The sequence below is a fragment of the Rana temporaria genome, chromosome 2 (genome assembly GCF_905171775.1).
Source record: "Rana temporaria chromosome 2, aRanTem1.1, whole genome shotgun sequence".
NCBI lineage: Eukaryota > Metazoa > Chordata > Amphibia > Anura > Ranidae > Rana > Rana temporaria.
In genome coordinates, this window is record NC_053490.1 from 165,091,487 (window position 1) to 165,114,075 (window position 22,589).

Genomic DNA, 22,589 nt, shown 5'->3' on the forward strand with positions numbered 1-22,589 from the left:
AAACATTGTTAAAAAATGCAGCATGTTTGGAAAAAAAAATTGTCGTTTTTCAGAACCCGAAAAATGATGTGAAGCCCACACACCATCATTTTAAATGACATTTTTTTAAAAACTTTGTTTTTTTAATGCCGAAAAATGATCGTGTGTACGCGGCATTAAAAGTGTATATCGGTAAAGAATAAAAAACAAAAAATATGCAGCATATCTCTTGGATACATGCACATTCTGTCATGTTTTATCACCTTAAAATACCTGAGAGTACAAAAAAATACCTGTTGACATGCAAAAAAAAATCCTAGCTCTTAGGCCTTGTTCACATCTAAGCCTGGTGGGGGGGGGGGGGGTCAGTAAGATGGTTGATTAGCATCTTTATTGCTCCCTGGATGCCTGCTGTCCTGTTAGCATTGGAGCGTTACAATGTTGTACGAATTCCTAATGCTTCGCTTTGTGGGGTGGAATTTTTTTTTACAGCTGTAAACATGTTGTAATTTTTTTGTAACTCAACAAAGCAAAGCATCGTGGCACAATAGTTACATGCAAAATTCCCCTTGGGATTAATACAAAAACATGCATTCAAAAGGTGGTAGTATCACCTCCTAAATCCTTGGAAGCCTCTGCTTTACTGTCCACGTCAAATGTACAAGAAACAATGTCAGCCCTTCTCACTTGTGATTTACCAAAGTCCTTCCCTATCCTCCCCTATCCTCATCTCCACATCACTGAAGCCCCATACACACTATCAGTTTTCCTGATGGTTTTCTCTTCAGGTTTACCAAAACCATCTAATATGAGGTCAAACCTTAAGCGTTTCAATTTGAATGCAATCAGGCAGGTCCTTATACTGCATGGTTTTGGTAAACCTGAAGAGAAAACCAGCAGGAAAACTGATAGTGTGTATGGGGCTTGAGAGTAAATGTTCGTTAGTCCAAGATAAGAACTGGGAGGGCTGATTGATATAGCTCAAGGTACAGAACAGGTTTGAGTTTCAGCCAAGATCAATAACAATTTTTTTGGACTATCAAACAGATATTTAAAAAAAAATAATAATAGTATATTTAATTAAAAAGGTATACAAATAACAAGAGTTCATTGTTAGGGTTGACATACACTTTAATCCAGTTGTGTATTCATGAAATTGTTAAATATATTTTATTTTTAACTGAAATTTGTGTAAGTACCAGACTTTGTTCTGATATCAACCTCTGCAAATCCCCTGTACAGCAGTATGAAGGTGAATAAAATGAGTTAGAGCAAAATAAGCCAATCAGACCTAAGCCTCGTACACATGATCAGATTTCCATCGGACAAAGCGTAGGACTTTTGTGCGAAAGGGCGTTGGCCATGAACTTGTCTTGCATACAAACAGCAAAGAATTGTCGGCCAACAAACATGAAACTATGTGGTTTTTAAGCTCTTTAGCTCCACCCTTTGGGCAACTTCTGCTAATGTGTGTTATGGTTAGCATTGCTTCTGAGCATGCGTGTTTGTACTTTGGATTTTTTTCCGACGGACTACTGTACACACAAAATAATACTGTACACACAATCGGATAATCCGACAACACACATTTGTTGTCAGAAAATGTTAAGGCATGCTATCCCACATTTGTTGGTGGAAATTCCGACAACAGTTGTCCGATGGAGCATACAAATTGGTCGGATTTTCCGTCAACAGCCTGCCATCTCACTTTTCCCTTCAGAAAATCTGATTGCGTGTACGAGGCTTTAGTTGGCAGTGAACATACGGACAGAAGAAGAAAGCATGATTATGAGTTGTCACTTTGCTACTGCTACTTTATTGTCCAATCAGCATGCTGGAGGTGTGTTCCTGGCCAAGCTTTGCTGATGCAGTAGAGGTAAAGAACTTGTCTAGCTTGTGTGGTAGGAGTGCCTGGACACAATGCTGGGTATTTCGGTGTGTGCCCGGAGTTAAGATGTAAGCAGATTAAAAAAAAATCATAAGAATGAAGTCATGGGTCGCAGCTGAGACCCACAAAATCTCTCTGGTTGTTGTTTACTGTTGAATTAGACAATGCCCTTCAAATTTTAATAACTGGGTAGTGTTGATATTGTCCTTCTATCTGACTTCATATGCCAGCAAAATGACCCTTCATTTAACATTGAGAAAATAAGCTTCAAAGTAATTTGAAAATGCCTTTTTTTTAAATAATGAGCAAGACCGTTCTGCAAGCAGAAATAAATTATTATTTGTAACACTTTCATCATTCAATTTACAATATGTCACCTATGTTTAAAAAAGGATGGAGTTGAGCCGTTACAGATGACATTTTCCTACATTAACAAATAAAATTATAGTATTAAAAAAGGCAATTTATTTAAGCATTGTGAACTGTGAACTTGCTGGCACTTCTTGGTATAAACAAATAACAATTACAGACAGTACCATATAACGCGCTATATTTCAGATCAACAATAACTGTTAACCTTATAAATACTAAGGGCCTGACATCCCATTCCCAGAAGGGATTATGCTAATCTAGCTCTACATCCGTCTTTCCAGCTGTATACGTAATTTTCTTTTCACATCCCTCATGTAATAAACGTTCAATGCAAAGCCACAAAAGCATTTCAGTTATTAGTGGGTTAAACCAGTATCTAGAATTACAAACAGTCAATAGTAATACTAGTAAGTTGTTCATGAAACAAGTATGCTTTTATATATATATATATATATATATATATATATATATATATATATATATATATTTTTTTTTTTATTATAATATATATATATATATATACACATTATATATATATATATATATATATATATATATATATATATATATTTTTTTTTTTTTTTCTTCTTTTATGTTTCTATGTTTTTATTCTGAATCCTTGGATCTGAATTTAGAAAAACAAAAAAATAATTGTCCAGCCAAGTGTTGCATGGACTTCAAGCAAGTGTATTTCATAAGCAGTGAATAGTAATACTAGTAAGTTGTTCATGAAACAAGTATGCTTTAATATATATATATATATGTAGATATATCTACATATATATATTTATAGATATATCTACATATAGATATAGATATATAGCTAGATAACTAGATAGATAGGTAGATTATATATATATATATATATATATATATATATATATATATATATATATATATATAGATACGGTATATATATATATATATATATATATATACACGGTATATATATATATATATATATATATATATATATATATATATATATATATATATATATATATATAGATATCTAGATATATATATATATATATATATATATATATATATATATATATATATATATATATATATATATATCTATATAGATATATCCATATAGATAAATATCTCTCTCTTATATATATATATATAATTTTTTTTTCTTCTTTTATGTTTCTATGTTTTTATTCTGAATCCTTGGATCTGAATTTAGAAAAAATAAATAAAAATTGTCCAGCCAAGTGTTGCATGGGCTTCAATCAAGTGTATTTCATAAGGAGATTTTTTTTTTACCTTATCCTCAGTACACCTCCAATTCCTTTCACAGGAAATATTCATTTTTTTTTTCTTTAATTCCCATGAACCTAATTGGAAATTTGAGGAGAACATAAGCTAGCTTGAAAATGACTGCTTTAATAAATCAACCTATAATTGTCTGACTTAATCAGAGGTCACCAAGTAGCAAAACTCTTATGTTCCACACCCAATCAGATTAGGGGAATTTAGACAAGTTCGATTTTTTTTCTTTATATTAAAAAATAAATAAAAAAATAAATGACTATCTAGATCTAAGTGGTCAATAATTTAATAAAGTAGCTTTTAATTTAAAGTGCTACATTTAGCTTTAAGCGATAAAACTTTCTTCCAAAGTGTTCAAATTGTTTGTAAGTGTATAGATGGTAAACTGTTAGCGAGGTGAATATTTCTATTTGAACCAAAGTCAAGAAGAGCAGCGGCGTAGCAAATAAGGACCTATGTCCTTATATATACACACGTTTGGTTAAAAAGAAAATGTGAAAATTGTAAAACAACCACCCACTGTCACTACTAATAGGATAGGAAACTAGCATCAATGAAGCACAATTAGAAATGTGTTGACACTGGGTGTAAGGACACTTGGCACCAGTCACAACAATTTATGTGCCACAGTTTGACAACCCAAACTCACAGCTTAGAAAATGAATACTTAGAGTGAGTTATGTCATAGATGTATCATATAAGTGGGTCACTGCTTCATATCTTTAACATCTCATGTTCTTACCCACAGAAATTCACGAGGGCCAAGGAAATTAATTCCCCAATTGCTGTCAACGGAGTTTGAGAATGGCAATAAACAGCTTACTGTAAAGCCTCTAGCTACAATAAAACGGCTGTCAATAAAGCATGCCCGATATGGTAAATAAAGGAATTACTTATACAGTAACCAACAGATCTGTCTCTATTCTCTATACATAAAGAATGAGGGGAAGACAAGTGTTGCTTAAAGTAGCTCAGAGAACTTCATTTTTTTAAAAATCTGGCAGCAGACAGCAGAAAACATCAATATTTTAGGCTGCCATAGACTGACAGTTTTGCACCTGAGCTCCTGCATAAATGTAAAACATAATAAAAGCATTCAAAATTTGAGCGTTGATAGTACAGTTTTTTTTTTGTTCACGGACACATGCTACCTGAAGGCACAGTTCACTAACAGTTAATAAGACTGCAACCTAACACAATCAGGCTCATTTAATAAGGCAAAGAGCAACATAAAGAGCGCGGTTACCAAAGGCAACCAATCAATAATCACCTTTTACTTTTCCATTAACTCTATACTAATGAGAGGTGAAATCTAATTGGTTGCTATGCACTGTTGCACACAACAACTCACTGCACTCATATAATATCAAATGACCTTATGCTAACGATGTGCAAGAAGTACAGTTGTAGAATACCGTGTGAAACATCACTAAAGCACATGTGACACAGTGAGTCACTCTATGTTCTAGTTCCTTATACGTCTACCAACTACTGCAAGCATCCACAATTCCGAAGGCCTAATGCCAGTACTTCCATTACTTACTGGGGATATAAAATGAAGATTAGGAAGTTGGTGCAGTACACCCTATCCATTCTGGATCTACTTTACAAACTCAAGAACTGGTTGCTCCAGTGCAACTGTCATTAAATAAAAGGTTTCTTTGGCTGTAGATCCAGCCTGATCTATTCCTCCCCCATCTCTAATATACTGCAGACTTGGCACCGGGCCAGTACAAGCCACATAGAACCTTACTGCCATCTACAGGCCATTCTGTTGGTCTTTAGAGGCAACAGACGAAGCCTCAATGAAATAAATTAGACAGCTCTGCGTTTAAATCTTTATTAGCAGGGAATTATTGGACTGAAAGCTAATGCTGGATTTTGTAAAATATGAGTTTCCCTGATCACTAATCCCTCTTTAGATGGCAAATTTCACAGCTAAAATGAGCTTTGACAGATTGCTTTTGCTTTACTTAGATGAAGAAATATTTACAATGGATTGAGTTTGTTCTGCATAATTTTTTCTCTAATTATTTGAATAAATCCACTTTCTCAAAGTATAAGTTTGCTTTGTAAGAACAAGCATTATACAGCAAATGCTCAGTGATACAGTTCCTACACATTTCTACAGCGGTATAGGAAAAAAAAATAAACTTTTCAGTATGACACAATAGAAATCTGGGGGCAATTCAAATCCATGGCCCTGTATGTTCAACAGACCTGTATAGTAAACTGATCACTGCTATCCCTACATACTGGGAACCAAAAAAACGAAATTAGCAACATGTTCTAAAAACTATAGGACTTATTTAATAAGGCAATTCAAAGAGCAATGGTTATTAACAAACTGAAGCATCTAGCCAGATTTCAACTTTCATTCATTTGTCTTGATCTCAACATTAAATTAAGGTTTTCCAATTAGTTGCTATGGGTTAATACACTTTGCTGATAGCTCATTGCTCTTGGCCTTATGAAATATGCCTGCAGATTGATTTGATTATAGAGGGATTTATACCCAGGATAAAATGTATAAAGAGTTATTATAGCCTATTTTTTTTTTTTTGATACTTGTAGGACAGAAGAACACAATACATTGTGCAGCTAGGCAGAACTAGCAAAGGCACAGGACTGAGAATACACATAAAACTTTTATTTCGCTACAAGCATGCGTCCATCATACCTGTAGCTTTTCTGATAAATAATTTACAAAAAAAAAAAAAGCAAAGTAACACTCAAAATGTAAAATACATTTGTGACAGATGTGAATTGCACCCAGTCATGCATTGTTTAGTCACAATTAGCATTTTAATGCAAAATACATCATCTTACTTTACAGCAAGAGTAAAAAAAAGTTAACCCCTTTTTGTGAACATATAATTATTGTCCATGAAATAAAAAATAAAAAACTTTAAAATAAAAATCTTCTGAAGTCTGTCAGTGGAACATAGGTAACATATTCAGTGTGAAAATAGAAAGTCCTCAGAAACTTTTTTTTTTTTTTTTTGGTTTTTCGTTTCATTATTGGAGTGTAGGGGTTACAGTGGGGCTCTGGTATTTAACATGCACATGTATGGTACAGTACAATCAGGAATGTACATAAGTATATATGCATAAACATGTGTATGCATATATATTCCGGACTTATGAGTCCTCAAAAGTCTTTCAAGACTCAGTGACAAAAAAAAATAGAAAGGGGTTGATTTTTTTTCCCTCTCGGTAACATGAGCAAGCCAAAGAAGACTGTATGAAGACATAGTGGCACTTTAATACTGGTTGATTGGGCACTTGTATGCAGTACTTATAGACCAGTAAAAGTGCTCGTTTACCTGTCTGGTGTGTAAAGGACCTTTTGTCTTGAAGCCTCCCTGGGAACTGCACTCTGAGGCACTGAAGTGATCTGAACTAGTGGAAGAGCGTTTGGAAAGGGTGTCACAGCCCCCAACAAAGGTGTTGTCCAAAGGGAGTTCCTGAATGACATGATGTTTTTTCACTGACACTGGAGTATCTGCTTTAAGATGAAAAGCAGACTGCGGAGAGGCAGACTTGTAATGCTTAGCTAGGTCAGGGCTGTTAGGTTTGAAGGTTGTTGGGGGAGCAGTGCCCCAATCAAAGCGTCCAATCCCTTGTTCCTCCAGCTCAGCTGGAAGACTAATAGTCCCATTGATAGGTTCATGTACAGTGTCATCAGGTTTAGATTCCTCAATGGTGACAAAATTCAGAAGAGAACTTTTAGGAGATTTTCGTTTCTTCCTTTTCTTTTTTTTATTCTGCTTGCTCTCCTGGTTTGGTGACATCCACTCTGCCCCTTGTTTGCTCCTCTGGGCAGCTTTAAATCTTGATGCATGCCGACATCGAACCAGAACCGTCACAAAAATGACAACGATGACCACCATGGCACCTGCCACAATGGCGATCATTATAGTAAGATAATCCTCGTTTTGGTAGGGTTGACTGCTGTCTCCAATGTTTCTGTCTAATGGAGTTTCCATAGTCCTGCGAATTAAATCATGAATGTAGGAAGCATTCCCAGCTGTCTCGTTGACATATAGGAATACCAGTACCAGCGTGTGTAACGGTTTAGGGTATCCCAAGTCACTGATATTTACCACTAGGCGGTGCAGGCCCACGTCTGCTGCAGATGGTTTCTCTTCTAAAGTAATATTACCTGTTACAGGGTCGATTCGAAACAGACCTTTGTTATTTCCACTGACAATTGTATATTTCAGTTCGGCATTCATCCCAGTGTCAACATCCACAGCAAAAACTTCTGCAACAACTGAGCCAGGAATGGCTGATAGAGGCACCAGCTTAAATGATGTATTGGATGGAGGGGAGATAACTACAGGGCTATTATCATTAGCATCCATTATATTGATTGTTACTTTTGCAGTAGAGGAGCGTGGATTTTGCCCTCCATCTACAGCTTTGACATCAAATGTGTATGAACCTTGTTGCTCTCTGTCAAAGGACACATTGGACTTAATCAAGCCGGAATATGGATCAAGGACAAAATTTTCATTGTCATTAAGTATTGAAAGTGTTACAGCTTTGTATTCTCCTGCATCCGAATCTGTTGCTGTGATAACACCCACTGTGCTGTATTTTGGAAGGTTCTCAGATACAAAGAACTGAAAGTGGTTATGTGTAAACTTGGGACTGTTGTCATTTTCATCCAACACAGTCACTATCACAGCTGCTTGGCTCTGCAGTGGAGGAGTGCCATTGTCTCTGGCTGTGACAGTAAAAATAAAACGTTCTTGCTCCTCTCTGTCAAAAACTCTAGAGGCTGTCAAAACTCCTGTTTTCCGGTCCAGATCAAAAAATGAAGCATTAGGGCCGAGCTGATAAACAATGTCTGAATTCTTCCCACTGTCTTCATCTGTGGCACTGATAGTGGTTAAGTAGAGACCTCTGCGGTTGTTTTCAGACACTGATAACTCAATTACGGGTTGGGTAAAAATTGGAGGATTGTCATTCTCATCCTCCAATTCCACTCTCACCAAGGCAGTCTGGTTGAGGCTTGGTTTTCCGGTGTCTGCGGCAACTATCTTAAAACTGAATTCTTTGGTGCCCTCATAGTCCAACAAGGAAGAAGTTTCTAGCAAATACTGGTTATCATAGACGGCTTTTAGGTGAAAAGGTACTTCTCTTTCAATGAAGCAAATGACCTTGCTGTTGACATCCGTGTCTTTATCGGACACTGTGATCAGGGCTATTTTTGTGTTTATAGGGTCCTTCTCTGATAAATACACGGTACCATTAATAGGGCTTATAATATACCTGAGATCAATATTAGGTGGGTTGTCATTTACATCAGTCACGTTAATAGTTACGGTTGCCCTTGCAGGTGTGGAGCTGCCATCTGTGGCTAGGACAGTTAACTTGTGATTTGCGGTGTCTTCCCTGTCCAGCAGTCTCTGTACTGTAATTAATCCAGTAGTATTATTTAAAGCAAAAAGTCTTTTGGTAGCAGATGTCACTTGGGCACCATAGATATATTTGATCTCAGCATTGCTCCCTATGTCTGCATCTGTTGCATGTAACTGTACTACAGAGGTCCCTATGGGAGCGTTCTCAGGGATATGAACTTCTATCTGACTTTCTTTGAACACTGGTTTGTTGTCATTCACATCACTTACTGTGACTTGCAGGATAGCAGTGCTGGATTTCTGAGGGTTTCCACCATCCTCCACTTTGATTTTCATCACATAAGTGTCTTTCTGCTCTCTGTCCAAGACCTGCTGCACTATGAGCTGTGGCCATTTCTCCCCTTCTGGTGTCTCGACAATGTCCAGTCCAAAGACACTCTGTCCATTTAAAAGCCCATAGTGCTGAACTCCATTGAAACCTGTGTCAGGGTCAACTGCTGATGGAATAGGGAACCGGCTGTTTATAAGTGTGTTTTCTGGAATGGAAATGTTGATCACAGTTGAAGGAAACATAGGTGCGTTATCATTGGTATCTGTGACAATTATTTTGATCTTAATAAGCCTGAAAAAGTCATTGGGAAGGATGACTACTTCAAGTTCAAAGAAACATTCATTTTCCTCAGCATAAGATGATCCAGCACAGAGTTTTTCTCGGTCTATTCTGGTGGAGGTGGTGAAGATCTCCCCAGTTGTGCTGGACACCTTGACCAAAGGAGAGTCGCCAGCTTTAGAAACCAGTCTATAGACCAGGCTGTTACTGGTTCCAGTTGCAGCATTGATATGTGAGATATTTAGGTCCTTTGGTATGTTTCCAATCGGTACATTTTCAGGCAGTTCCTCTCTTATAGTATAAATAAGTTCTTGGGCAATTGCAGAATCCAGCCTTAAGCAGGCAATAAGAGCAGCCAACAGGTAAAATTCCCTTAGGTCCATGATAATGTGCTTCCTTTGTTTTCTTGGATTTTAGGATTTAAGGGTTGTCGCTGAGAAATGGTGTCGATTTGCAAGTGGAGGCGTGCATGGACTGCAAGATGCCTTACATCTCATTTCTAATTGGAGCCAGCAGCTGTCAACACAATCACACAAACAAACAGATTTGTTTCATTCAGTACAATATAAGTCTATACAGACATAAACACACAACACATTTGACTTGCAAAAAGTAACTACCCTTGGCATGTGTGCAAAAATAAAACAGTCTAATAGACCCACACTAGCATGCCTGCCATTATGTGCTACTTTTCCTGATATCTTATTCCTACACATTTCTTTTTCTAATCATCGCTGTGTAATGCATGATTCACATCATGCACCTATCCATATAACTGTTGCCAATAAAATCCTAAGCCTTTACCAGTATTCCTTGTAACTGCACTGTCAGCTGCCAAATACAATTTGTGCTTCATTGCCTCTACTCTGGAGTCATTCCTCTTATCGGAGCCTATTCCTTGTGTCTTTGCTACTAGACTGCTATGATATGGAGGGCTGGAAGGAGTATAAGAGGGCTTGCTGCAGCAGCAGCAACCACTGAACATGCTTGCAAGCCCTGATAGCTAAAAGATACTGCCTGGGCTTTCCGCCTCCTGTTAATGCTAACCTGGCAAGTCTGTACAATCCTTACTCGTGCTAGCTACACACCTTACAATGCTTCATTTGCAACCTGGATTCCTTGTGGCTCACCTAACATTTTGCAAATGGCATGCAAATCATTTCTACTATAATTAAATTATTAAATCTGTCTAAAAACTACCATACAATGGTATCACACACATTGCAATCTGATCATGCTGTGGGAACATATTCATTTTTTAATTTTTTTTATTATTATTATTATTTTTTTTTTTTCAAACTGATGATCACATTGCATTGGGTTCACCGCACAGACAATACAGACTTGTATACAGTCCAGTCTAAATGCAGCTGTCAGATTGGAAGGCATGTGGGCTGCTTTAACTAGTAATAAAGGGCTTGCAACTTACAATCCAGAGGTGCCAGAGATGGAGCATCGGTAGGTAACAGGGCAGTTAGGCTCCCTTTTTTTTTTTTTTTTGTTGTTGATGAAGAAAAAGACGCAGTCTGGTAGTAAAAAAAGGTCAGTCCCCTGGATGTGATCTTCAACTAGTAGTCAGAAATACTTGTTAATGCAGCTAAAGTGGAGTGATTGTGATGCAGCTTCCATCCGCTGGCCAGTTTCTAATGTGATCTGCATTAGGCTGGAGAGAGAGAAGCTGATCTGAGCCTGTGATTAGTTCCAGCAGTGATCGAGGCTGGCACTGAGGCTGGCACGGAGGCTGGTACGGATGCAGGTACGGATGCAGGCACCAGTGCGCTCTCCCACCAACATTCTCAAGATACTCTCAAGATAGCAAAAAAATCCAGGCAATCAAACGGCACCATGCTAAACTTCACTGAACAGCACGGATGTGATGCATCTAGGAATCCATCCAGCAAGCAGCGATTGGCAGGGCGACAATTGGTGAATCCTAAACCCCAAAGGCTTCCCTTTAGAAGGTGTTGCTCCTGGACGGTGATTTAGCAACTCCAAGCTGAACACTGTAAATCATTCTCTCCGCCGGGTCCACCGCTCATCATCATCATCATGTGCTCCAAGGTAGTAAAACATCAATCGGGTACCACATCCGCTTGGAATAATCAAGCCACTTATATGTTCCATTGAGCAGAGGAGAAGATTTCCATCTGTCACTGTAAAAGGGGAAAAAAATAAATAAAAAATAAAAAATAAACAAAAAAATAAAAAAAAATCAGGAGTCTGCAACTTGCTATGGCAAATGTCAGAATGCTAATAGTGCTGCTCGCTGCTAGTTGCCAGAAATCCCCCAAACGATTGGCTTTGAGATTGCAAGATGCTCCTTCTTCCCTCTTTATACTAGCCCTCTCATAGACGTGCATGAGATAGCCCACCCTCTTTCCCTCTGAACTGGATTTCTTCATAGAACTCTCAATAAACCCAAAGGGAGGGGCGTGTTGGCTGCCTGGACACGCCCACGGCCTGCTGGTTGGCTGTCTACGAGTATGTGCTTGGGGAAAGACACGGAGTCGGGGCATAGAAGGCTTCCCTTTAGACGTGCCCGCTGCTCGCTCCTCCCAGCCTGGCTAAAAAAGGGTGCCGGAGACTTTTTACTGCCCGCCGCCGTTTAGTTGCTCAGTTACATTGTAACAGCAGGGATCTCAGTGTAGTAATCCTTCACAATCAACTTACAATGTTAACCCTCCCGGGGCAGCACTTTGTGAAAGCGTGGATATATTTATTAATAGACAGCAGCAGTTTATCGCTGTAATAGTATTATTTTTAGTTAAAATCTACATAGCCTTCTTCATAGGTGTGCGCAGCCTGTAGCATTAGGGTGTTCACCTGAAAGCTCAAAAACACGGTACCAATCTCTCACTGTGTTCATTCGGAAAGGGAAGGGACCGGTAAATGACATTACCCCTTCCCCACTCATCCTGAAATATCATGTGTGTGTGCCCACTGCCGTAGCCTATGGCAGAGGAGGGAAGCCAGCCATGCTGTTGGAGGGGGCACCGGGCAGCAGGGGGAATCTTCACTGCAGGGGGTAATTAGGGTGTGTCTGGGCACACCTGGCACACTCTGTGCGCACGCCTATGCCTTCTTACAATGGCCATACACGTGACGATTGTATATACATAGTTATGTGTGTGTGAATGTGTATATATAATGACAGCCATAGGTGTGCGCAGTCTATTGCATTAGGGTGTGCACCTCAAAGCCCAAACACCCACTACTGATCGCTCGCTGTGTTCATTCAGAAAGGGAAGGGGTCGGTAAATTACATATTTACTGGCCCCTTCCCCACTCCTAAAATATCCCAGCGGCAACAGTCGATAGGAGAGGAGGGAAGCTGGCAGCGCTGCGGGGGGTAATATGGGAGACAGGGCAGTAGGGGGAATCTGTGCTGCATAGGGTGATTAGGGTGTGCCTGGGCACGCCTGGCAGGGGCGATCCTAGGCAGGGTGCACAGGGTGCTTTGCACCCGGGCGCCTGCAGAGGTGGGAGCGCCAAAGTGTCTAAGTTCTCCCCTCCCTCCTTCTCTCCTTGTTTGTGTCCGTCCAGAACTGGTGTGTGAGCATAGGGAAGCCCATCCAGCCTGGCAGTGCTGGGGGAGGCATCTCTGTGGTTGAGTCTTTGCCATAGAAACATTTGTAAAGGGGAGGAGTTAGTAAAATGACGACGCCCAAATGAGTCACCTGGCACACCCTGTGCGCACACCTATGCTGACAGCGTTGGTAAAGCAATAGACAGTGTCAGTAGGGCAGAGATTGGTCAGTAGGGCTGTGGACAATGTCAGTATTATTTATTTTTTATAATGTTTTAACATTTTAGGGGGACATGGTGAAATATCAAGGGCTAAACAAGGGGGAATCTGCACCACACAGGGTGATTAGGGTGTGCCCAGGCACACCTGGCACACCCTGTGTACATGCCTATGATAGAGGTTGATTTACTAAAACTGGTTCACTCAGAATCCAGTACAGCTATGCATGGTAGCCAATCAGCTTCTAACTTCAGCTTGTTCAATGCAGCTTTGACAATAAAAACTGGAAGCTGATTGGTTAGCATGCAGAGCTGCACCAAATTTTTCACTCTCCAGTATTAGTAACTCTCCCCCATAGTCTGGTTGAAAAAGTCCATCTAGTTCAATCAAAGTTAAACAACATTAGTAAAAAATAATCCTATATACACAATCCTATTCCCACAGTTGATCCAGAGGAAGGCAAAAAAACTCCAGCAAAGCATGAACCAATTTCCTCCAGCAGGGGAAAAATCCCTTCCGGATATAGAATGATATTGTCGATACATTTAGAGTCCGATTAAAAATATGTAATACAATGGAACCTCGGATTACGAGCATAATCCGTTCCAGAAGAATGTTAGTAATCCAAAGCACTCGCATATCAAAGCGAGTTTCCCCATAGAAGTCAATGGAAACAAAGATAATTTGTTTTCCATGGCATGCAATACCACATGTGGCCAGAGCTGTGGGGGGGTGCCAGAGAGCTTTGGAAATACTCAGGGACAGCTCAGCTGATCTCGAAAACCCTCGGAAAAGTTCAGAAACACAAGTATTTCCAAGTGATTCCGAATATTTCCGAATGGCTCGGAACGGCTCAGAATGTCACCGACGCCCCCGCACCTCTGGCCAAATTCAGTATTGCACACCCCATTAGCTTGAATTCTGTTTGTTTTGCGAGACAACACTAGCAAACCGAGTCAGAATTAAAAAACAAAATTGTTTTTTATTCAAAACGCTTGTTAACCGCGTTACCCGTAAACCAAGGTTCCACTGTACTCCATATTCCCATGGTACACGTTCCTGGATAAAGCTCTAAAAGATTTGGGCGCTGCAGCAACCACCAACTGGAAACTGGTTTAGCAAATCACAATGAGGATATCTGCGAACACACCATGGATGGACAAGGTAGCGCCCAAACTATTTTTTTAATTGCATGGTCATATCACAGAGCAGGTAGTTCCACTAACCAGAGCCATGCAGGGCCCCTTTCATCACATGCCTGACAAAGGGGCCCTGCGTGGCTCCGAATAGTAGAACTACTGTACCTGCTCTGTGATGTTATCATGCAATAAAAAATCTGTTTGGATGCTACCTTGTCGATCAATGGTTTGCTGGCAAATATCCTCATTGTGACGTTCTAAACCAGTTTCCAGCTGGTGGCTGCTGCAGCACCCAAATCTTCTAGAGATTTTTCCAGGAGCATATGCCATGAGAATATGGAGTACAGTTATCGATTATATTGAATATTTTACTGTCCTGCAATCTGAATTTTCTTTCAGATCGATTAGATAAATCAGAATATTTTAATTACAGTGGAACCTCGGATTGTGAGTAACGCGGTAATTGAGCATTTCGCAATACGAGCACTGTATATAAAAAAATCCTAACTCGGTTTGCGAGCTGATCGGCGCTGTTCATAAATGCTCAGAAAGACTCCGAAATACTCTGTTCCCGAGCCTTTCCGAGGTTTGCCGAGGTCAGCTGAGCTGTCCTCTGGCTTTTCCGTGCATTTCCGAGGTTCTCCGGCGCCCCCCACCTCTGGCCACATGCCGTATTGCATGCCATTGAAGTCAATGCGGAACAAATTATTTTCGTTTCTACTGACTTCAATGGGGAAACTTGCTTTGATATGCAAGTACTTTGGATTACGAGCATTCTGCTGGAACATAATCCGAGGTTCCACTGTAAATTAATAGATTTTGCTTGAAATCCATCACAAATCAAAAAGATCACTGGATACGCCATTCACTTAGCGATCGCTTTAAATATTTGACTGTCCTGCGATCAGATTATTTTCTTCCAGATCGATCACAAGTATAAGTCCTTTCAATAATTCGTAGATCCCATCATATTATGTGATTTGGAATCGTTTGATCAGATTGCGACGTGTATGGCCACCTTTATGGTTTAAAGTCAATCAATGATTGCTAAATAATGCCAAATCATGATTGAGAATAATAAAATCTTAATAGGCCTGGTTCACTGATCAGCTTGTTCAGCTGAACTCACAGAATTTAATTCCCCCATTTGAGTCCTGATTTTGGGGGCGATTTCAGAGACATCTGTGTGGGTTTCTGCACAGATGTCAATGAAAATTGCACCCCAAAATCTGCAAAAGTAGAACAGAAACTCGTGAAACGGTGCAACGCCGCATTTGGATGGTGCCATTGCCGGCAATTACCGCCAATTTGGCCTGCAATTTGACATGTCAGGCCAAATCGCATCAATAGACGCCGAGTGTATGACTCGGTCCCACCCCCCCCCCCCCCCCCCGTCGGCCGCCTCATTGGATTTGATTGACAGCAGCGGGAGCCAATAGCTAACGCCGAGACTCCATGGAGAAAAGTCTGATCAATATTCCAATTGCACACGTTCCTGGTAAAATGTCTCCTACAAAATGGTGGGTGCTGCAACGATTACCAGCTGGGTCCTGGAAACATCAAACAACCGAACACGCCTGACGAAGGGGTCCTACGTGACTCCGAAATGTTGCACCTTTGTGATGTGATTTTTTTTTGTAATAAAACCTTTTTGGATGTAATCGGACGATCCTTGGCGTGCTGGCGAATATGTTCGATTCCATGGAGAAGAGGACGCCGGGGACGAGCCAAGCAGGTGAACTGACTCAGGTAAGTAAAAGCGGGGGGCTGGGGGGCCCGTGATTGCCAGGTGTTTTTTCACCTTAATGCATAGGATGCATTAAAGCGGAGCTCCGCGGTAAAAAAAATATTAAAAGCCAGCAGCTACAAATACTGCAGCTGCTGACTTTTTAATAAATGGACACTTACCTGTTCCGGAATCCAGCGACATCGGCAGCAGAAGACAAGCAATGGCTCGTCTCTTGGCTGCCCCCACTGCTATCCAGGGCCGTCTTAATAGCATCATGGGCCCCTGGGTAAAGTAATGCTCTGGGGCCCCTACAATGGTGAAAGTGCAGGTAAACAGACATTAAGTAGGTAGGAGGCAGACTGCCTCCCCTTTGTATCTATCACCCTTAGTGCCATCATGGGGCCCCCCCAATTTCAGGGCAGTGTGGGCTCAAGGACCAGCTGCTTTGGGGAAAGTGCAGGGCCCCCCATGCAGCTGGGGCCCCTGGGCAGTGCCCAGGTGTGCCCTCTCATTAAGACAGCCCTGCTGCTATCCTCTGTGAGGGAATCAGGAAGTGAAGCGTTGCGGCCTCACTGCCCGGTTCCCTACTGTGCATGTGCGAGTCGCGCTGCGCCATCCTCACTGGTTCCCAGGGATGGACTGGCCATAGGGACTACAGGGAGTTTCCCGGTGGGCCGATGGCTCAGTGGGCCGTTTTTTAAAACAGAGATGCTGCTTGGAGGACTTTTTTTTAACGCCCTGGCAGCGCCCCAGTGTGAAAGCACTCAGGCTTTCACACTGGGACTGCAGCGGAAGCATTTTTCAGTCGCTTTACAGGCGCTATTTTTAGCCCAAAAGGGCCTAAAAAACGCCTCAGTGTAAAAAGGGGTCCTACACTCACCCCCTCTCTTTTAAACTCACTCTCTTTTTCTTACACTCACCCCCCTCTCTCACCCACCCCCTCTCACCCCCTTTCCCTTAACCCTTCCTCTCTCTCTCACCCTCTCATGATATACAATAATGGATGTACAGTAGGGGCCTTTTGGTGGGCGTGATTTTTCGCGGGGGTGGGGGCAGCATTTTATTGAATTAAAGTGGGCCGGTCTGGATGAAGTCCAGGGCCAAATTTTTGTCCCAGTCCAGCCCTGCTGGTTCCCGCTGTGTTCTGGGAGCTGTGTGTTTCCCAGAACACAATGGGACGGGGGGACGGGAGGGGGGGGGGGGGTTGGGGGAAAGTGATGCACTACCCGCAGGTCCCCGCAGAGTGTATTCCTGGAAGTGGGTGCAAATAGGTATCTGCAGCCCCCCGAAAGGTGCCAAATGTGACACCGGAGGGAGGGAGGGTTTTTTCGATGAGTAGAAGTTCCACTTTAGGGTGGAGCTCCGCTTTAAGGTGAAAAAACACAAGGGTTTACAACCCCTTTAAGTCTTTGGTTTATTTCTATTTAATATATTATAATGATTGGGTATAATAAAATTTTGCTTGGACTCCTTTATGACAAGAGAGCATATTACTATGCTATTCAGCATGCCCCATGACACACTTTATTGGCTTTACCCTTCCAAAAAACAATTTGGCATTGTAGTAGAGAGGTGGTAACGTGTATTTTAGTAGTGGTAATAAATGGATGATAACTGTTAAAATAAAGTGCCATGGCAACATAAAATGAACAGCACTTGAAACGCCTGAAAGTGACCTCATGCCCCCTGAATAATAATAACCATTCCTAGAAATGTACATTTTGTCGGATGACTGTGATGATTTTTAGTAATCAGCTAACCTGGTGCAGTGTGAGTGGAAAGACAAGCAAGGAGCTGGCACGTGTAGAGGGATGCTGGGGGTGCCTTGGGTTAGGAAATGGCATCCTTCTAGCCTGTTACCAGTATACAGTTAGAAAAATAGCTTTAGCTTCATTTAGAAGAGCTGCATTGTAGTTGGCAGAGTGCAGCTTGTGTCCCGGGCATGGGATGGAGCAGGGACGCAGGCAGGCAGGTAGGTAGGTAGGTAGGTGGGTAGTGATGTCAGCTGTCTGTGGTCAGCAGTGAAGGGCTCAGGGACTGACAGAAGGACACACACAGGCTGTGCACTCCTGTATAGACATACAAGCTCTATGCGGATCTTGTCCTCTCGCGATGAGTTTTATTCCTCTATAGCTGATCGCACTAAGCAATGTATGAAACGCACTGGAGACTAGAGGGACATTGAAGATTGCTAATCCCTCTCTCCTGCCTGCCCGCCCCCACCAACAAGACCCCTGGGCCAGTAATCAATCCGCGAGGGGGAAAGGGTTGCGAAGGGCAATGAAATCCATTAAAAGGCCAGCGTGCCCTGGGCAAAAAATCATTTTCTTTACAATGTGCTCTCCATTCACAATCGCACAGGGCGGAGGATGCTGGGATGGATGTAGTATGGTGCCTGGACCGAGCAGCATAAAATCCGTTGTCCGGTACCAGCGCCCTGTCCCTGGTGCTGAAACTCATCCTATGGGAATGACTGAGCGGAACACAACTGGGCCGGGATCGCTCTACACTGCCGAACGTACCTATTTATTCCACCTCCTCACTACCGTGTGCTGCTCGGCATTACATTCCTGTCCCTGGTGCTGAAACTCATCCTATGGGAATGACTGAGCGGAACACAACTGGGCCGGGATCGCTCTACACTGCCGAACGTTCCTATTTATTCCACCTCCTCACTACCGTGTGCTGCTCGGCATTACATTCCTGTCCATGGTGCTGAAAATCAGCCTATCCATTCCCACCTATGTAATCCCTTCTCACTCCCATCTGCTGCTCGGCATGAGCTCACTATCCGTGCTGCGGATACTCAACCTATAGGGGATTGTCCATTCCAATGCCACTTCCATCTGCTGGTTGGTATCATCGTCCTGTCTATGGGGCTGCAACTTAGCCTATGCCAACCGTACTTCCCATCTATTTAATCTATTTACTCTCTATGGCGGCTGAAACTCAACCTACGTACAACCGTTTATTCCCATTAATCCCTTCTCACTCCCATCTGCTGTTCGGCATGAGCTCACTGTCCATGGTGTTAAAACCCAATTTATAGGAAACAGTTTATTACCAACAATCCTACTCAATCCTTTCTCACTCCCAACTGCTGTTCGGCATGAGCTCACAGTCCATGGTGTTAAAACCCAATTTATAGAAAACAGTTTATTACCAACTATCCTACTCAATCCCTTCTCACTCCCATCTGCTGTTCGGCATGAGCTCACAGTCCATGGTGTTAAAACACAATTTATAGAAAACAGTTTATTACCAACTATCCTACTCAATCCCTTCTCACTCCCATCTGCTGTTCGGCATGAGCTCACAGTCCATGGTGTTAAAACACAATTTATAGAAAACAGTTTATTACCAACTATCCTACTCAACCCCTTCTCACTCTCATCTGCTGTTCGGCATGAGCTCACAGTCTATGGTGTTAAAACACAATTTATAGAAAACAGTTTATTACCAACTATCCTACTCAACCCCTTCTCACTCTCATCTGCTGTTCGGCATGAGATCAATATCCGTGGTGCTGAAACTCAATCTATAGGAAGCAGTTTATTACCACCTATCCTACTCAATCCCTTCTCACTCCCATCTGCTGTTCGGCATTCGGCATGTGATCAATATTCGTGGTGCTGAAACTCAATATATAGAGAATTGTCAATTCCAATGCCACTTCCTTCTGCTGGTTGGTGTCCTCGTCCTGTCTATGGGGCTGAAACTCAGCCGACAGCCAACATACTTTCCATCTAGATCATCTATTTACTCTTTATGGTGGCTGAAACTCAACCTAAGCACCACTGTTTATTCCCATTAATGCCTACACACTCCCATCTGCTGTTCGGCATGAGCTCACTTACCATGGTGCTAAAACTTAAACTAAGTGCAACGGTTATTTTCACCTATGGTAATCCCTACTCACTCCCATCTGCTGATCGGCATTAGCTCACTGTCCATGGTGCTGAAAGTCAACCTTTGGGGAATTCATTATTCCCACCTATTCCACCCCTGCTCCCTGTCCATGGTGCTGAAAGTCATCCTATGGGGAATTCATTATTCCTAACTATTCAACCCCTGCTCCCTGTCCATGGTGCTAAAAGTCAACCTATGGGGGACTCATTATTCCTACCTACAGTATTAAACCCCTGCTCCCTGTCCATGGTGCTGAAAGTCATCCTATAGGGAACTCATTATTCCCACCTACAGTATTAAACCCCTGCTCCCTGTCCATGGTGCTGAAAGTCATCCTATAGGGAACTCATTATTCCCACCTACAGTATTAAACCCCTGCTCCCTGTCCATGGTGCTGAAAGTCATCCTATAGGGAACTCATTATTCCCACCTACGGTATTAAACCCCTGCTCCCTGTCCATGGTGCTGAAAGTCAACCTATGGGGAACTCATTATTCCCACCTATTCAACCCCTGCTCCCTGTCCATGGTGCTGAAAGTCATCCTATGGGGAACTTATTATTCCTACCTATTCAACCCCTGCTCCCTGTCCATGGTGCTGAAAGTCAACCTTTGGGGAACTCATTATTCCCACCTATTCAACCCCTGCTCCCTGTCCATGGTGCTGAAAGTCAACCTATGTGGAATTCATAATTCCCACCTATTCAACCCCTGCTCCATGTCCATGGTGCTGAAAGTCAACCTATGGGGAATTCATAATTCCCACCCATTCAACCCCTGCTCCCTGTCCATGGTGCTGAAAGTCAACCTATGGGGAACTCATTGGGCCGGATTCAGATACATTGCAGTATCTGCCGGCATGGAGTAACGTATGTCAGATACGGTACGCCGCCGTAACTTAGGCTGCAAGTTCCGTATGCAGAAAGAACTTGCGCCCTTAGTTACGGTGGCGTAACATATGTGTGGCGGCGTAAGCTCGCCTAATTCAAATGGGGATGATGTGGGCGTGTTTTATGCTAATTCACTGTGACCCCACGTATTTGACGTATTTTACGAACGGCGCCACAAGTCGTCATTGCTTTAGATGTGAACGTAACTTACGTACAGCCCTATTCGCAAACGACTTACGCAAACAACTTAAAATTTTCAAAACTCGCCGCGGGAACGACGTCCATACTTAACATTAGCTACGCCTCAAATAGCAGGGGTAACTTTACGCCGGAAAAAGCCTAAAATAAACAACGTAAAAAATGCGCCGGCCGGACGTACGTTTCTGAATCGGCGTAAATACCTAATTAGCATATTCCTCGCGTAACTATACAGAAGCGCCACCTAGCAGCCAGCGTAAATATGCAGCCTAAGATACGACGGTGTAAGACACTTACACCGGTCAGATCTTAGGGAAATCTATGCGTAACCGATTCTCTGAATCAGTCGCATAGATACGATGGCCCGCACTCAGAGATACGACGGCGTATCCGGAGATACGCCGCTGTATATCGTTTCTGAACCTGGGCCATTATTCCTACCTATACAACCCCTGCTCCCTGCCAATGGTGCTGAAACTCAACCTATGGGGAACTCATTATTCCTACCTATTCAGCCCCTGCTCCCTGCCAATGGTGCAGAAACTCAACCTATGTCGAACTGCCCATTCATACCTTACTTCCATCTGCAGTTTGACATCAACTATCTGTCCAAGGTGCTGAAACTCAACCTATGTGGAACCATTTAGTTCCACCTATTACATGAATGTGTCCTGTGCATTGTGCTGAAAGTTAGCCAATGGAGAACTGTCCATTTTCATGACACTCCTATTTGCTGTTCAACATCAGAACCCTTGTCCAAGGTGTTGAAAGTCAACCCATGCCGAACCACCCACCTCACCCAATTTCCATCTGCTGTTTGTCATCAGCTCCCTGTCCAAGGTGGTGAAACTTTATTTACGGGGAACTGATTATTACTACCTATCCAATTCCTAATTCCTGTTCACAGTGCTGATAGTCAACCTATTTATAACCATCTATACCAACTCCATTCTCATCTTCTGTTCCATGTCAGTGCCCTGTGTTTGGTGCTGAAAGTCAACCTATGGGAACCATCCATTGCAATCCCGTTCTTATCTTCTATTCCCTGTCAGTGTCCTGCCTTCGGTGCTTAAAGTCAACCTATGGGAACCATCCATTGCAACCCCATTCTCATCGTCTCTTCCATTTCAGTACCCTGTCTTTGGTGCTGAAAGTCAACCAATGGGAACCATCCATTGCAACCCCATTATCATCTTCTGTTCCATGTCAGTGTCCTGCCTTAGGTGCTGAAAGTCAACCTCTGGGAACCGACAATTCCAACCCCATTATCATCTTCTGTTCCATGTCAGTTTCCTGTCTTAGGTGCTGAAAGTCAACCTTTGGGAACCGACAATTCCAACCCCATTATCATCTTCTGTTCCATGTCAGTGCCCTGTCTTTGGCCTGAAAGTCAACCTATGAGAACATATTTAATCTCTGCTTACTGCCATTTACTGTTCGGCTCCAGTTCCTTGTCCATGGTGCTGAAAGTCACCATATGC

General features: G+C 42.0%; 1 protein-coding gene across 4 annotated transcripts in view; it reads right to left on the reverse strand.

Annotated features, from left to right (window-relative positions):
- LOC120929675 (protocadherin-9) overlaps positions 1-11,879 on the reverse strand; it is a 587,299-nt gene extending 575,420 nt beyond the window's left edge. For all 4 annotated transcript variants that reach the window (XM_040341351.1, XM_040341352.1, XM_040341355.1 and 1 more), the window contains exons 1-2: positions 10,929-11,879; positions 6,847-10,015 (exon numbers count right to left, since the gene is read on the reverse strand). In XM_040341351.1, the coding sequence (XP_040197285.1) occupies positions 6,847-9,882 (3,036 nt within the window). In that variant the 5' untranslated portion in view covers positions 9,883-10,015; positions 10,929-11,879. The remainder of the gene's footprint in view (positions 1-6,846; positions 10,016-10,928) is intronic.
- Positions 11,880-22,589: the final 10,710 nt, after the last annotated feature.